The sequence below is a fragment of the Odontesthes bonariensis genome, chromosome 23 (genome assembly GCF_027942865.1).
Source record: "Odontesthes bonariensis isolate fOdoBon6 chromosome 23, fOdoBon6.hap1, whole genome shotgun sequence".
NCBI classification, from domain to species: domain Eukaryota; kingdom Metazoa; phylum Chordata; class Actinopteri; order Atheriniformes; family Atherinopsidae; genus Odontesthes; species Odontesthes bonariensis.
The window spans coordinates 20006329-20024498 of record NC_134528.1 but is presented as its reverse complement, the minus strand read 5'-3'; the positions used below and the strand labels follow the sequence as shown (position 1 = coordinate 20024498).

General features: G+C 42.8%; 1 protein-coding gene across 3 annotated transcripts in view; it reads right to left on the bottom strand.

The window, feature by feature from the left end:
• Positions 1–18170, bottom strand: part of bahcc1b (BAH domain and coiled-coil containing 1b) — a 61961-nt gene that overhangs the window by 24474 nt on the left and 19317 nt on the right. For all 3 annotated transcript variants that reach the window (XM_075458154.1, XM_075458153.1, XM_075458152.1), the window contains exons 3-5: positions 6077–6235; positions 2497–2607; positions 225–2219 (exon numbers count right to left, since the gene is read on the bottom strand). In XM_075458154.1, the coding sequence (XP_075314269.1) occupies positions 225–2219; positions 2497–2607; positions 6077–6235 (2265 nt within the window). The remainder of the gene's footprint in view (positions 1–224; positions 2220–2496; positions 2608–6076; positions 6236–18170) is intronic.

The window sequence follows — 18170 nt, the reverse complement described above, 5'->3', positions numbered from 1 at the left end:
GTGTTGTTATTTTTTTTAACATACTGTCAAATTGTGGTGTTCATTATTGGTCAGAAATTCTACCTTTTCCTAAACCTGAGGGCAAGATTACTGTTGATTTCTGTGATTCTAAATATTGAATATGTTTAAAGCTCTACAAAGTTGTCTTCTTTAGGCAAGCAATACAAATCTAGAGTGACAGTCAAAAAGGACCATGAAATACTGTATGAGCCAAAATGTCTGACCTTTTATGCTGGACAGAACCCTTCCCTGTCTGCTGTGCCCAGGGGTGCTGTCTGGGGAACGATGGGGCGGCCTGGCTACTGCGACCGCAATACCTACTGGAGGCTGTCGGACCTCCCCCTCTCCGGCTTCCCCTGCTTCCTTTGCCCCTCTGTCACTTCTCTCCCCTTCATTTGTGGAGCCCCGACGAGGAGGGAGAGACTGTTTGGTAGGTTCTTGATGAGAGGTGTTGCTTTTAGCTCCTCCTCTGTCCCCCTTCTCTGATCTCTCTCCTCCCTTGTTGAGGCAGCCCAGACCTCCAAAGGGGCTTCGCTGTGGTAACATCAGGGGTTGCTGGGAGCTGTAGTTCATAAGGTTCTTCATTGCACTACCCTCACTGTCAGTGTGAGATGAGGAACGGGATAGTGGTGGAGGGTGTTGAGAATGGGCCCCTTTACCAACATGATGGCTACCTTTTCTATGGTCCTCTTGGGGGCCTCCTCGAACGCCCCATGAAGGTCCTGTTTGATTTCCATCTCTTCCCTTCTCTTCTGTACTTGCTGCCTGGCTGCTGTGCTGCTGGTGCCGTACTCTTGCAACCTTTTGCCCCTCCCTTTGAGCTGCTGGCCCCAATCCCACCTTACTATCAGGACCTGAAAGAGAACAATCCCTGAAGGGAGACGTGCCGGTATCGTGACCATTCCTGGAAGTACCCTGTCCAGCACCAGAATGTGTGTCCTGGGTATCTGAAGGATTTGAGGGACGGGAAACCTCGTCCACAACTTCAACATCCCTAAAGGATGAAGATGACTCCATGTTGCAGGACCGTAGTTCAGGTTGAGAGCTCATGTTGGAGCTAGGTTTGTGGAAGTGATGTGTCTGGTGGCTCCAGTCAGGAGGCTTGTCAGCTTTGTCATATCCGATCTGCTGTTGATGTGGCTGAGATTTGTTTTTTTTCTGACAGCTACTAAGGCGGTTGTGGTGTTGAGAAGGACTTTCATAAGATCCCTCTCCACTTTTATCATCTGCCTTTCTCCCAGCTCCTCCTGCTCCACGACAGTCAGGGGCCGCCAAGTCACCCTGTGGCCCAACTGAAGGCACATAAGTGGGGCCAGTGACCTTTGCCTCCCTGCTGGACCCCACAGGGGAGCACACTGTATCTTTAGAGGATGTGAGAGTCAGAGGGGGATGAGGACAGTAAAACTCAGGATGAGGATGCCGATGTGTGTGGGGTAGCCATCCTCCAGTTACTGTGGAGCCCATGTGCAAGGCATGAGGAGGAGGTGGTGGAGCAGGAGGTGGAGGCATGGAGTAAGAGGCCACAGAGTGAGGAGTTGGAGGTGCCAAGATGGCTGTTACTGCCGCTGCCCCTCGTCTCATACATTCAGGTGATGAAGCTGAGGATTCACTGATCCTCATTTCCCCATTTATGGGTGAATCTTTTGAGCCCCGCCTAGTGCCTCCTGATGGAGGTCGCCCCACTCCACCACCACTGCAGCTGCTTAGGGCTCCACCCTTACCTCCGCAGCCAGCCTCTGCCCCCGAGCCACTGGACAGTTTACAGGCACTCATATGTTTCATTCCCTGACTGCCCGAGTCACTGTCTCTGTAATCCTTGTGTCGCTCCAGAGAGTGTCTGTGGTCTTCTTCCCGGCCCTGGAGTGCAAGATGAGAAAGAAGGGCAGGGTGAGGGTGGGGGTAAGCTTGATGGTGAAGGCCAGAGGGAGTGGTGGCAGGGTTCGTCTGATGAGGCTGATGATGATGATGATGATGATGAAGCTGTTGTTTGTCTTTGCTCTCCTGGTGCCGCTCCTTGCTGCTTGATCTCTCCCTCTCCTTTGACAAGCCCCCTTTGTCACTCACATCCTTGGTGCTCTTCCCACCTCCTCCCCCATTGTCTATCTCTCTGCTGCAAGAGCCGAGTGGGTGGCCTGGGGCTGTCCTGGACAGTGGAGGAAGGCTGTGATTGGTGGAGAGCAGTGGAGGCTGGGGAGGAAGGCCTCTCAGGTAGAAGTGATCTTAAAGGAAAAGAGAAGATGGATGTCAAAAGGTGAACATTTCAAGAAATCTAGTGTAAATTGGTTGCAAAAGTTAAGTTTCATTAAAACGAGCGATATACGTTATATGATGATGTCTTGAAAGAAATCATAAACTGCCAACTTGAATAACTTGACTCTGAGTTACCAGCTGTTCTTATTCCTTTTTGATGCTGAATAAGCAATTCATGGAGACAGTCTATTTAAGAAAGCTATTTTTTCCACTCTGTAACATTCACTTGCACATTCTAACACCTACCTTTTTGAGTTTCATAGAAGCGGTGCTGTCCATAGAGACTGTTGCTATGGTGATCCAAGGGACTCATAGGGAGAAAAGGAGAAGCAAGACTTCCTGTATAGCTGGGGTACCCTGTCAGTGGGAGGCAGAGTTAGAGGGAATTGATGTTTCTGTCCAGCGTTGACATTCAGCAGCCCTCTAAACAAACAGTTTATCTCCACAATCTATCATGTAATGGGGCCATCTTGGAAAACACAGAAAAACTATGGCCAGTTAGTGCTACTTTCACCATAAATGCACTTTTGCACAAACATGCCAGATGAGTTGACATTATTTACAGTGGACAAAGTGGTGACAAAAACCACAGCCGACAGCTACTGCCAAGTGTTTGCAGCATTTAACTGGATGGAATTTGCTCTTCTACAAAACACATTTTTCCTCAAACCAAAGACAAATAGTATGAAACATTGCAGCCTCTTAACACACACATACAGTACACACACTGACTCTTCCCAGGAGGTCACTGGGAGGTAAATGGTCGTTTCACTCTGTTCTTTGTCTTCAAGGACATTGAACTGCATCTTGGGATAGAGGAGGTCTTAGTTTTTGTGTTGATTGGGTGAACTCACAACCAAACTAACTCATATATTAGCACACAAACACGAACATAACACCGAAAACAAACATTCCTACATTATGAAGCAAAAAAAAAAAAAAAAAAGCTTTGACTTTGTCTGTGCATTCAGGTGCAAGTGTGTGTTATCCAGCAGTTGGTTTCATGCCCCACAGAGTGTCCTTGGCGGCCCGTTAATTGGCAGCCGTTAAAAGTTTAACGGTAGTGGCCAAAGTAAACAGCACTCCATAAAAACTCATCCTACGCATTCCACAGTCACACTGCAAAACCACCAACACCCCCTCGCTGCTTCCAGCATGAGAGTGTCAGTGTGTGGAGGGGGGCGGGGCGGGGTGGGGGGCTCTGCGTGTTCCTGCTGCAGTGTAAATGCATGAATGCATTCACTTTAGTTTGTGTGTGTGTACGTGTGATTACTCTGCCTGGTTAACAACCACTGAATTTAAATGGTGACAATTAGCCAAAAGGCTCTATCAGCCATCTAAGGCCAATCCCCCGGGTAATGATGAGTGATAAAACTGGGAGATGGAGGGGAGATGACAAAAACAAGAAGAGGGGACAAAGATGGAACAGAGGCGCACGGCGACAAAGATGTGGAAGGAAATTAAATAAGGGACGAAAAGGAAAGAAGGAATGGATGGAGGAGTTTAGTGATCGAATAAATGTGGAGACAGAAGAAGGAAAAAATAAAGAGCCCCCACTCTGGGGGCTCTGCGAGGTATATGGAGAGAGGAGAGGGGCATGTGTGCTGCTGAGGGGGAATGATGGAAGATGACGGAAGAAGTAAAAGGGAAGGGGAGAGCTTTGAGATGGTGGAGATGAGAGGATACGGGAAAGGGAGGTAAGAAGATAAGGAAAAGTGCACGAGAAAGAGACAAAAACAAGGACAGATGTGGAAGAGAGGGTAAGTGACTGTACAGTTGTGTGTCCGTGAGGGAGAGAGAGCGAAAAGTTTTTCATGTGTGAGGTAATATCTGCAACAATGTGTGTGTATTGGGCAGGTTTCTTCTCTCTGTGCTGGCTACGCTCCACTATCTGGACTGTGGCCAGCTGGCACATCGCCTACTGGAGCTCCCTGGCTTGAATTCTTAAAAACAATCATTTGTAGTATGTGTGTGTGTGTGTGTGTGTGTGTGTGCGTACTACAAATGTGTACACACACGTGTATGCGTTTGAACATCAAAGCTGAGGCACGCAGACGTAAAATCTGTCTGATAGGCGGACACACATTTTCCCTTTCACACACACATTCTTACTCCCTTTCACTCTCTTCTGCATTCAGGCTGAAGCCTTGTCTCCGACTCTTTCTATGAATCCGGGTTGAGATGGTCACTCCAGAAAACATTAGTGCTCATTTTTAGAGCTTAATTGCTGCAAATGAGACAGCCGTACAAACAAAACCCTTCAGAGTGGCACCAGGAGAGATTTCTGTGTAGAATGGCTCTCGTGAGATTGTTTGGTGCCTAAATCAAAAAACTTGAGGCACAGTGGTAACATGTGCAGTCTTCATGGGTAAGAGAGGCAGTGTGTTTGGTTTATTTGCCCAAATCAAATTTTAGCATTTGTACACTTCATCGTCAGCAGGATGTAACAAATTAAAACTCATGGGAGGGAAATGAACAGCAATTTTACTCAAGCCCTTTGGCTTCCTCAACATCTTGGGCTCAAAGCCATTAAAGATTAAGGTTACAAGTCACTTAAAGTGCCAAATATGTGAACTTGCTATTGTTTGGACAAGTGGTTTGTGGCGACACTGGCAGGTGAAACAAATCAGAGCAGCCCCTTCTCATGGCAAACATTTTACTTGTCATGACAGGAAAGGTGCAAGTCTAATAAATAATATCAGCAACAGGCCAGCTTGATTAAAGTGTCCCTGCATGTACAACACCAGAACGCTGAAAGTGATTCACCTGAGTGGAATGCTGCATTGTTTTTCTTATTGATTGCATCTGTGCGTTCCTGCCATAGTGTGTCAAAATGAAGTGAAAGATACTGTTAGTACATTGTGAGACAGCTGGTTTAAGAGCACTGCCTTGTGTGATGTGGTGAAAGTTAATTTCTTATCTAATTCCAATGGCGATGTTACAGACTTGAGTCCGTTTTCAGTTAGTTGAGAAATCCAGCCTGTGCCGGAAACTGTCTTTCTGTTGAAGTTTCTTTAGATGTTATCTCTTTAGACCCATCTCACTCATACACACATTCGCACACACACGTACACACACACCTGAAAGGGACAGATAACTATGTCAAGCTTGGTCTTTCACCACAAACGGTTAACAGTCAAAAGAGGACATGACGCATGTGGATGCGCCAGTGTTTTTTTCTGTGAATGTGTGTGTTAGATCAGGAAGGGGGCCGTTGGAGGTCGGTTAGCACAGAGGGGGCCCTGAGGGTGGGGCTGCGGTCAGAGAAGGAGGGGGCTATGATGAGAGTGTGAATAGTGGAAATGGGGGTGAGTTTCAGTGTATGTCTGCATGTGGGTGAGGAACATATCCCTAAAAGCTTTATTGAAATACTATTGGATGAAAGTAGGAGATACAATGTAGGGAGGCAGAAGGCTGGAGGGCATTGTTGAACTATTGCAAGTTAAGGTTCATTTGTAAGATGCATCGAGATGTGTTTTTCTTCATAGAAAAACATAGATGTGCTTATTCGTGGGTTGAGGCGAGAAGGAAAAAGAGGGTTTCAGTCAAGCTTCAGTCATGGTGCTCAACTTCTGTACTAGAAAACAACCACAAACACGAAACCACATGCTTGCTGACAAACAGACCGAGAAGAAAGTTGTATGTGTGTGCTGCTAAAAGAAGCATCATCTGAGGCATCACTGCTGCACGTGTTTGGCCTCAGCTCGGTGTTGGTTAAACCACTTAATGGCTTCATCCCAATCTAATCCCAAACCAAGACCATGGATTAGGCAGAGACCCGAGCTGCTCCCTTTCTGCTTGTGCGTGTACAGTAAGTGTGTCTTACCTTCATGTGAGTGGTGGAACCAGATAGGGGAAGCGCTTGAGTGGGGTCCAGCTCTGTAGGAGGGGGAGGAGGGGGAGGCAGCAGGTCCAGAGGGGTGAGAAGGATGTGAAGGTGGGGACCCCAGACTCCTGGCCAGAAAGGAGCCCATGAAGGAAGCACCTAAGTGACAAAGAGAGAGGGTTAGAGGGCTCATCGCGGATTAAATCAGGCTCTTTAAAGGGGGGAAGGTCCTCTGGGGTGACAACGATAAAGCAGCATTACAGAGGAAGAGAAGCTTCTCTGTTCAAAATGGCTTTGAAACTGGGAAAAAGAACAAGGGTGCTCAAACTTCCCCAAAGACTACAGAAGAAAAAAGTAAATTATATATTCAATGCTATCATTAAATGGCTATTTCTACAGTCTACAACTAGTTTAAAATGCCTAAATTTCGTGAGCTGAACCAGAAAATTTGCTCCTCTTGAGCACACTGCTACTGGAGGTGTTGCAGGTCTGATCCAGATTTTTTTCTCCGAAGTCAGAAAAGCTTCGGGGAGGCATTTTGTTTTTTGGTTTATGATCCAAATAGGTGGAAACTGAGGTCCGAGGTGTGTATCAGACCTGTAACTTGTATTTGAATAGGCTAGTCTTTGCCACGGCTGATATTTTTCACTGACAGGATCTTTATTACTTTGGTGCCACGTCTAATTAGCATAAGCATCAAATGACAACTGAATGTTGAAGGTCACTTGGAAAGGGTTTTAGCTGTAATTCTTCAAGTGCATCTAATATGTCACAGTGACAAAAGAAAACTTGAAACAAAAGAGTACAAAACTGAAGGGCTTTTGCTTTGGTTTGATGGAGACAAAATGTCTTTTACATTTAGGATATTTTCAGACAAAAAATGACCTCCCATGAAAAATATGTCAGCTCATAATTTTTATTACAACTGTAGATAATGATAACAATGAAAAATTATATTTCTGCTATGCCAGCTGTTCAGTTAAAATCCACGTTGTTTTAGCACCTGAAAAAGCTTCTGCCCTCGTGAATCTATTGCTCTCAATGCAGCTCCTGCATTGCAGCACAAAATTTTTGTTAGTTAAAGACTATTTTCAGTCGGACATCGGCAGTGGGTATACTTCTCGTGGACAGAACATGATACCATCGATGCAGAGCTAGTCTAAGCATACTACTTTAAAGGTTACGCGAAGGAGTTGTTCCACACTTGTATTATAGTAGTGTTTAGAGGATGACATATCCTTTTAATAAAGTTTCCATCCTCACTTTATTGCACATGTATGTATTTAAAGGCACAGATGTGGGCACCGATGAAACTCTCTTCAAACTCGGTCTCCATTTTGCTTTTCTGGTGAGCGTGTTGTTTTACCTTTGTATTGTTGGTCATAACAAATTAGAGGGAACACAGATGTCTGTACAGGGTCTTGTGTTCCCCTTCTGATGATGAAACTGGTATAACTCAGACAGCAGGCCCTTATATAGATGGATAGTGTAATCTTTAAATTTGTGTGCTGTAGCTGCTTCCGTCCAACTAAAAATCTATTCATTAGCCATACCAGTTTTTTTTTTCTGTAGCCCATCCTGGCTCTAAACCTGTTCATATTAAGACAACCATGGTTTACATAGCCGTCTACCCTCTTAGTGGGTCTTTGCACACGAATGAAACAGTTTATACGGCCCTTTGAAATGTTACAAATGTCACTGGACAAAATTGTTTATATTCTCTGGTTTGAGCTTCTAAGAAACTCATATCTTCATTTGAAAGTCCTGATTTACAAAGATTGTGTAAAACACTTTTTGGCCACTTTTTGTCACGCGATAAACACACACATTGTTGTAATGTGGTCTGGTCAGAATGGAAAAATGTCACTGTTACTGGAGTGCATCCATTCTAGGAATCGCTTTATCTGTGACCCGCGCACAAGAGCATGGGAACCACACAAACGTCAAGAGTGGCACCTTTGAAAGAGCGGCCTACATGCAGAAGCACAATTTCCGCTTTACAATTTGTCTGCTGTGGATGTGTAACATGAACCTCGCATTATCACAGTACTAGGCTGTTTGCGTCGCCAGTGTTTTAGCAGCGAGTCACTGCCACAATAATAAAAGGATGGAGTGTAAATTAGGTGCACCAATTGTTCTGTAGCACCAGCAAAGCATGGCTTGTGTAAACTGAACTTCATATCACCAGACAAATGTGTAAATGCAAATGATCATGAACCTCTCAGTTAAATTTTCAATGTCAGTGGACTGTTATCAATGGCCACAGAACAAAATGCTAATGGGTGCAGTTGCATAGACTTATAGAGCAATAAAACATGTGACACGGCACCGAGCAGAGTGCCTCAGTGGCTTTCTGCTGTGCTGTCTAATTGTATCAAAACCCACCCCATTAGAAATAACCAATTGCAATTGGCCTGAGCAGGGCTGGTTGAAAATCTGTTTGAAGGGGAGTGAGGCCAGATAAATTCTGCCAGAGCAAATGAAACACGAGCTGTCAGTTCGTCTGGTTCTCAGGCTATGTGTAAACAGCTGTATTGATAAAAATAATGTTTTCTCCTCTGTCTCTTTGAGACTGATGACTAAAAACATGGCTGGAAAGCCTCCTGTACTGAAACATTGATGTGCCACAGAATATCCCTTGAAAAATATGCCGTCATGCCTCCCAACAGTTGCTACCATCAACTTTTCCATAGGATACATCAATAAAACTAGAGGAAGAGGAGCTCTTTATCTGTGCCTAAACTTGGAATTAGTTAGGTTATTACAGGTTCAAATTGAAAATACATATCAAGTTTAATCTCCTAATCTAGACCCCTAGAGGACAATTTGAGTCTCTTAAAACTGAGTGATCCCTAAGAGTCCAGTTTTCCTTTGTTTTAAATGCATCTCCACTCATCAGCATGCTCTCATTTAGTGGAACAAACTGAACAGTTGTTGTAGGGGAAGAGGAAACAAATCCACAGGGAATCAGGTAATTAGTCACTGGATGGAGTAAGGGAGAGAGGTGGTGGGCTAGGTCGTTACCCATAAATGCTGTGTTGCATCAGAGGCAATTACCACAACCACAACAGTCCGCATTCAGGCTACACACTCACACTCACACTCACACGTACAGTACCCTCACCTCAACGACGTCCCGACGCCCTGACAACCACAACCGCAAGTGCCTTCAGCTGTCTGCCAATCTCTTTCTAACAAACGCACACATAATGCACACATGTGCACCTACTACCACACACACACACAAGAGGGAGGGCATGGGATAAATCATGAACAAGATGGAGCAGCGGCATGTGTTAAGAAACAAATCTGGGTGTGCGTGTATCTATTTATACAGCTGGATCCCCAGCATTGAAACACACACCACACAGTTTAGAAGTAGAACCCCCCCCCCCCATCTTCTGTTCTTGATATTTTCACTCTTTGTAGTCATAATACATTTTAGAGAAAAAGAAAAAGACCCATCTAGACATTTATTTTCTCAGTTTTGTTCTCAATCTTACTGAGAGGATATTTTTTCAGTTTTTTTTTTTTTCCCCCTCCAAATCCTTTTTTTTGTACAACTGTAGATCAGTAGACTTCCAGCCAGTCATCATAAAACACAGCTCGTATAAGGCCGGTTTCACAAGCCCTCCTGGCAATGCAGGCGCTCACACAAACATATACAGTCACACACATCAAATAAAGAGTGGCACACAAACACAGTGCTCCGCGCAGCTAATGTGCTGCAACTGTCGATGGGACAGTTTTTAGATGAGTGCCGATAAGCATCTTGAAGTGAGGCCCACCTCTTCCATATAAGTAAACTTGTGTTAAAGATGACACTTAAAAACTTGTTGCACTGATTCTAAACTGATTAGCGCCTTCAGTGGTGTAAATAATGGTCCATCCCTTGTTGACTTTCTTCCCACAGCTGTCCTTTAATCTCTGAGCCTATCAGATCTCCACCCATTCCCCCATCTTTTTCCATTTACTCATCTCTTTCCCCTTCTCCCTTCTCTCCCCCCGTCACCGGACTCCATACCCTCTCTGTCTGTTTTCTGTTGGCAAGTTGGGGAGAAAATCATATTTGCCCACTCCCTCTAGCCTGCTGATATGGAAAATCATCTCAGAGGCCAGCCACTAACGTAAACCTCATTTCTGTCCATGGTTTCTTTTTTCCTCCACCTCCCCTTCTTCTCTTCCTGGCCTCTGTTTCCATCTTTGTTTTATCCTGAGCCACACATTCCCTCTCCATCTGTCACCACTGCATTCTCTTGTAGTTTCCTGTTTGTCCATGCAAACACATCAAATTATGAATGCAAATACAATAAATTAGCCACATCTGATGGGGAAACGCACAACCATTGGTTTTGAGTCTATGATCAGTTACAAATATCCATCCATTCAAACCCCCACCACTTTTTTTTCCATGTTTCTCTATCCACATATGTTATTTATTATAAATACAAGCTGCGTTCTGAGGAGACAGCTATATTCAGTCTCTGTAATGGTAATTAAGACTGAAAAAGTGTTTGTAAGCTTCCCATTTTCCCAGTTGGCATCATAACTTGGAAAAGTGTGTCAACATGCAGGCAGTGAATCCTCCAATGTTGACAATCCAAGGTAATAAAAACCAGAATTATGAGTTTCTGTTAACACTAACACAGTCATCTGTACTTGCAGAGAGTAGAATCTGCTTTAATTTATTTATGATTGACTTTAATGTGATTTGCTGAGGGGAAAATCTACTTAAAACCACTTCAAAACTGTCTAAGGAAAAGAAATCCTGGACATGTGTCTCCCTTTTTTGAGCAGGTTTTGTTGCTTCATGGCACCTTTTTTTTTAAATGTATTCTTATGGCCCACAAAAATTGGGGCCATTGGGGATCCTTCTTCTAGTGAAGCCACAACAGAGTTTGATAGCAAAAAAAAAAAAAAAAAAAAAAAAAAAAAAAAAGAATCTAAAGATTTGGTAGGATTTGGTGTCAAATCTTCAGAATTTAATAGCGGTGGAATACAACATGCCATTTTACACTCCTGCCTCCACAAAAGGAAAAAGAAAGATAAATAAATTCTTCATCATATCATTGCTGCTGCGACAGGCTGATTGGAACAACACCTAAAATATAGTAGTGTGGGATCATTTGAGACTAGAACATCTTCAGATTCTTTGTTCAGCCTATGCAAAAAATAGCTTATTTTATATATATATATTTTTAATAATTTGAACTAATCTTACACATTTCACACACATCGTCAGCTCTGCTTTAGGATCAATCAATCAAGCACACCAAAGAATCCCAGAGGTCATGTTTTTAGAAGCAGTAACATTGTAAAAGATTTTTTGAAAAAAAAAAAAAAAAAACAGAAAAGGCAAAAGGCTTTTTCTTCATCATAAAAGCTCTGGTCTTGGATTTGTCACACCAGTTAATGTAAACTATATGCTGGTTGATGCATGTGTCCAAGTACAAATGACCAGAATAAAAAAAAAAAGAAAAAGAAAAAACAACCCTGCACTTTCTTTTGTGTCTTTGTCTCGACAGCGGCTGAAGAGTGCTTGATGAAATCAACAGTGAAACACAACATCCGGTCCCAAGGTTTCTCACTATTCTAAAGGAGGAAGAGGATGAGGATGAGGCAAACATGAGAGGAGAAAATAAAGACACCAAAGGGAGGGTTGTTAGTGGTGATAAACCAATGTCACATAGAGAAAGAAGCAAACACAGATAAAGCAGTGAAGTGATTTCCTTTGCTGCATCTCACTGAATGGACTGCTGCTGATCAATACACACACACACACACACACACACACACGCACGCACACAAACACCCCCACACGCACAAACACCTGGAAGGATGATGAGTTTAATCAATCTCCATCCGATTGAAGATCAATATCCTCTTGTGTTGTATTGTCACATTTGCCAATTAACAAAAGCCTCTGTGCTCGCATTGATATACTAAACTCTCTCATAGACACACACACACACACACACACACACACACACATTCTGTCACTAGTAGAGAACGCTTAAGAGCCTGAAAGTACGTTCTGTGTGTCCGTGTGTGTGTGTGTGTGTGTTTATGTCAGAGGTTTTGACTCTCGTTAGCTTGGCTGTTACGCTTATTGCCGTACACTTGGCAACCTCTCGTCAGTCCGACCCTTTCATAAGCCTCCAACCACCAAGGGCCCTGGCACCGAGCCTTCAGTCTGTGTGTGTGTGCGTGTTATTGAGTGTGCCTGCATGTGTGTATGTGTGTGTATTCAGGGGCAGGAGTCAAGCCAAACCTTTCTGATCTGTTTTGACACCAAGGAATTGCACAAGTGACAGGGCTACTCAAACAAGGCAGTCGTGGAAGGCGCTTAGACACACACACACACACACACACACACACACACAGAAGTCCATAAAAGCATTGTGGCACTGGGGACGCAAACACATTCAATGTGTGAGTAAGCGCCCGAGCGGTGCTTACAAAGAATACGTTCAGGGAAAAAAAAAAGAAAAAGAAAAAAAAAAAAAAAAGAGTTCTTTTGCTCGACTTGATCCAGATAGCATTTTCCTTCTGCTCTATCTTATTATTCATCAACGATTCCTCTTGACTCATTCATGTTAGAGAGAGAAGGGTGTGCAAGCAAAGCATGGCACGTCGCCTGGGACAAGCAGCCGTGCTGAATCACATTACGGTGGGAAGAAGAGAAAGGACAGAGAAACAGAGAGGGAAAAAAGGAGTGGAGGGGAAAAATGAGATGAAAGAGCTACAAATGAGAGATTTCCCTGTGAGTCGCATAAATCAGCAGACTATGAACAGCACTGCTCAAAGCCTGACTCCCAGGCTGCAGACCAGAGCATCACGGTCTACACACACACACACACACACACACACACACACACACACACACACACACACACACAAGTTCTGTCTACTACCATCTCTGTGCATTCCTACGACTACTGTAGTAACAGCTCTATCTCACAGCACATACATGTGTGCATTTACAACATCAAAAGCAAGTAAGGATGCTAAAAGGCACATCATCTGTTGGCGGTGACTTCACGCGAATTACAGGAAATAAAAGCAGGGGGAATTAAAGGAACAAAGATGAAGAAAACGTGCAACATTGCACCTTGTGTCCCACTGCTTGAAAAGCTCCCAAAAAAAGAGAAGAAAAAAAAAAAAGAAAAGAGCTCCGGTGTTGCTCAGAGTTTTCCAGCAGCCCACAAAAGGCTCCAGTAAATGGCGAGTGAGGAGGAAAATGTTCCTGCTTTTGACCACAGAGTTTTTGGACGCCACAGACCCACCCACCCACGACAGGAGGAAGGGCCATATATGGTCGCAGAGAGCAGGAACTAACAACAGGAGTGATTCTTAGGAAGCTGTAAGGGGGGGTAGGAGTGGTGTCAAAGTAAGTTTTTCCATGTTTTACCAAAGAAGACAAGGGATTTTGAGGAAAAGGGGGTCACACGAGACTGGTTCTGGCAGCTGGGGCAGAATGAGACACAAATGTGCAGGCGCACATACGCACACACTCAGACACGCTAATTAAAAGCATAAGGTTGCTGATATTTCAGGAAAGCCTGCGGTGAGGGTCAATAATGCAATTCTGTCTGACTTGTGTGTGTGTGCAGAGTGAAGAAGCATGTTTCGGGAGTTATGGTCTTCATCCTGTCTGACAGGCCTGTGCCATGCCTCTGTGGTCCATTCATTCTCCAGCCTCAGCAAAACACAACAACACACATGCGCACGCACGCACGCACGCACACACGCACACACACACACAGACAGACACACACACACACACACACACACACACACACTAATGATTTGAAGCTGCATTTGCCGGCTGTTGAATAAAATACATCTGGGGGTCAAGAATCCAGGAAGAAATGAGTCGAACAGAAAAGACGTCACTGATCTGAGAGCAAAGTGAAGACAGGGAGTTGTGTTTCTCAGTTAATCTCATGAGCTATTGAAGTTCAAAGACATCTGAAGTCCGCTTAACAAAATATACAACCTTTTGGTTGCTATGTATGATATATTAGCTACTTAACACATGATCTTTAGTGCTGCCATAAGTGACTCAGTTACACATTAACACTATTCCTGATTACAGTCTTGAGTCAAAACAGAGTAGATGTTAACAACATAAAGACTATGATACAATGGTTCAGTATTGTAAAGACAAAAATTTAGACTAATGAAAAAGATGATCAAGGTATATAAACATACATGTATATATAGATATATATATATTTGTAATCTGTATATTTCCTTATATGTTGGGAAAAGGTGGGAATGATTATCCCTGAGTAAGAAGAATGTGGAACAAGTACAAAGTGGTGCCCTTTGTCAAGAGTGGATTTGCAAACTACTTATAAATCAAAAGTGCTGCTTAGAAAATGAGGCGTCCTGTTGTGATACAAACAACTAAGCATCTTTGAGCTTTTTTGGGGTGGGGGGTTTCCAAGCTTTTAAGTTAAGTAGGCAACTTTTTGCACAAAGGTGGGCAACATCTCTTTCATATGGCCGTACTGATGTACATAAAGTAATCAAAGCGCCATACATTTGACAACAGAAATTAAATATGGGCCTATGGGGCAAACAAACTAGGCCACAAAGTGTCACCATAGGGTGATGGTATAGACTACATTGCTAGTTGTTGTAATTCAGATTCAGGTACTTGTCGTAGAAACAAATTGAGAGAAGGAAAATACAACAACTGTGGTGGACATCTACAAGAGCAATGTAGAGACAGCTACCCTTCAGGAATAACTTTAATCTCTGGTAATATCTGGGACAATATCCGGTCAGCCAAGTGACTTTATTGTGTACCGGTTCAGACCGGAAACAGCTGGTGAGTCACAATTCACAAAGTTGTTTGTATTTTCCCCTAATCGTGAATCAAGACTCTTTCCGAACAGCCATAAGTCACCACTAGTGACCATAGAAACAGTTTTTGCTTATTAGTGGAAGGTTGTTTTGTTTGTTGTCTGTTTTTTTTGTTTGTTTTCCCCTTTTTCCTGCAGTGGCAAGATTGTAGCCTAGGTAGCATGCTTAATTGAAAAGTGCAATATTCTTTTGGCATATCAATCATTTCTCTTTTTAGCCAACAATTGTCAACTAAATGCATTCATGCCAGCTCTTGATAATGTCACAATATTTGGAGTCAACATTTCCCATTTTTGAAGCACTCAGCCTTAGTCTGTTTCTGACCTTACTAAGCCGGCACTGGTGGAGACTGGGCCTGTCTTGGCCTAAATGTCTAAATGTAGAAATCACTTTTTGCAAAAAATAGCACAAGAGATTGTTTTCATCCTCATGATTAATTGTCAAAGACAGACAAAGTAGTATATCCAAGGTTTGAGGATGTCAAGGGCTGGACTGAGAGGTTCATGGGCAGCCTCTGGTTGGGGGGGGGGGGGCATTAGAACTTGTGTTCAACTTGTGATGAAGTTGCCGGAAAAAGAAAAGCATGGAAAAACTGAGAAATATAAAATATTGCTAAGCTAGAAGTTTGCAAACCAGCAAAGGTTGACCAAAAAGAAAAAAGTCCCCCAAAATTATTTGTATGAATGGCAAAACTGACAGAAAAATTTTCTTTTTTATATATATATAAAAAAAAAAATATATATATATATATATATATATATTTTGGACAGAAATGACAAAAAACAAAACACTTAAAAGCTATTTTTGTGACTGCAGCAAAAGATTTGCAGCAACAGTGCAGCACAGTCCCGCTTCAGCTATAGTTAGCTCAAACGCCAGTGGAAACAAACACACCTACACAGCAGCAGCAAAGCAGGAGGGCGGTTACAGCGAAGGAAACAACATCCTTTGAGATCCAGATTTAACCACATCCAAGACAACTACCATCTACTCCACTGAAGTATCCTTTTAGAAAAACATTCAGTTGCCAGCACAACTGTCACTGCTTGAACTGACCATACGGTTGGGTCTGCCAGCAGCAAGGAGACTGTGAATTTCCCTGCAGGGATCAAATATCACATTATTATTGCAACATGCTACTTGCAAGCCATCTACAGAGACTTCCTCAGTCCTACACCAAGGAGAATCATATCTCAGCATCACTGGAGGAAGATGTGTGTGTGCGTCTATGTATAACTCTGCGTGTGTCTGTGTGTGTGTATGTTCAACCCCTTCGCACTGCATCATCCTCCATCATCGTGAGTTGAGGGGTTGTGGTTCCTAGAGAAGCACTTTACCTAAATTAGACCCTCAACGACTCGGCATGCAGGTGTCACTGTGTGTATATGTGTATGCCTGCGCCAGTGTGTGTACGCTTGTGTCTGCAAGTAGACTGAATGTGTGGGCGTCAGAAAGTGAATGTGCGCCTCTGTGTGAGAGGGAGAAGAGACTGAACAAGAGAGAAGAGCGAGATCAGCAGACAGCGAACACGAGGGAGAGGCAGCGAGGGAGGGAGGGGGACGCAGAGGAGTGAGACGCACAGAGAGAAAGCAGGTGAGAATAACCCAGTCTGACCTTATTTCAGCATGGCTTTTCCATTCTTTATAGTCCCTCATTACTGTAATATTTACACAGGAATAAAAGTTTATTGGAGCGATCCGCAGAGAATAAAATGAAAAGAATGGAAAAGGAAAATAAACAAAAGGATAGATGAGAGAAACAGGCTGATGGAGTGAGGACAAATGAATCTCGTAGAGTTGCAGCGAATGATTATTTTAATTAACAATTCAGTCTGGCAGATATTTTCTAGATTTATTATGTGAAAAGTACAAAACGAAAGGGAAACAACTACATGTCTTCTTGAGTTAAATCTTCAGATGTTTGGCGTATCGCTTAAAAATCCCAATTTTGAAATGGTGTTTCAAATTATTTCAGCTTTTCCTCAAAGGAATATCAGATTAAGCACAAGAAAGAAAAATTCCTTGAAGTCAACTGAAGACCTTGACCAAGGTACAGAAATGGTAAAGCTATATAGGCTCATAGCTTTACAACAGCGCTGTCTACAATAGCAAATAAAAACCTGATAAAAACAGCGATAGTAAAAAAAAGATTTAGTATATTTACTCTGGCCATCAACACAGGCTGAATCAGGCTGCGCAATAATTCTTTAAAGAAGCGAAACACGCCATATTGGTTCATTTTTTACTTTTGTGTTGTTGTTTTTTTCCTTTAGCAAAAATAGAGAAGTTCCAGGTAATTAATTGTCAGGAACTGATGCTTCGTGTTATCTAAGTAAATTATAAACCAAATGTTCTTGGGCTTGGTCCCCCCCCCTGGCTTTAGGCGACTCATGACCATTTTTTTTTTTTTATTTTTTTTTTACTGACAGCGAAATTATGATGAAATTAATCTTTCCATAAAGTTCTATGTCAATATTATCGTGTGTTGTGATATAATTGTGATAGCGCTGCTTATTAAAAGAATGCCAATCAAATTAAATAAAGACCTAATTAGTTGTGATGTGTAAATAACATTTATTTTTTTAAAGTATGCTGGACATTTTATCCTGTTCTATCCCTCCTCATGTGGGGATGGAGACTCCTAAGCCCAATGGCAGATGAGTTGCATATCGTGCTGTGTTTTCAGTGCTACGCTGTGCTGTAATGGAGCTTCACTTCTTCACCAAACGCACCAATACGACTTAAAAGAATACTTTTTTTTCTTTAAAAATAGATAGCAGTATCAGGTTGTGTGTAGAGAAATCCCCTGTCAGAAAAATAGTGGTGAACATCCTGGCATATCAGCAAAGCACAAGCTGCGTAGCTGCAAAAATAAACCACAAGTGAAGAGAAAGACCACAGAGCGGCTCCTTTGTTCTAATATCTGTTATATCTATAGGATCATATTGTTTAAGACATCTGTCTTCTTGTAATTGATTATTTTTTGTCTCTCATGTGAGTATATTGTATTCAGTATTGTATCATTTAGCTATGAACATAACCAACAACAATTTCTATCAACCTCATTTTACATGAAAAAAGACACAAGTGAAGAAGCGGATAAAACACAGATAACACTGATGATGAAGCAGGGATACACTTTCACAGAGACTTGTGCATATAGAAGGGACTGAGTGCACATGGGCGAAAAGAAGAAAAGAGCATATGTAGGTGCACATTCA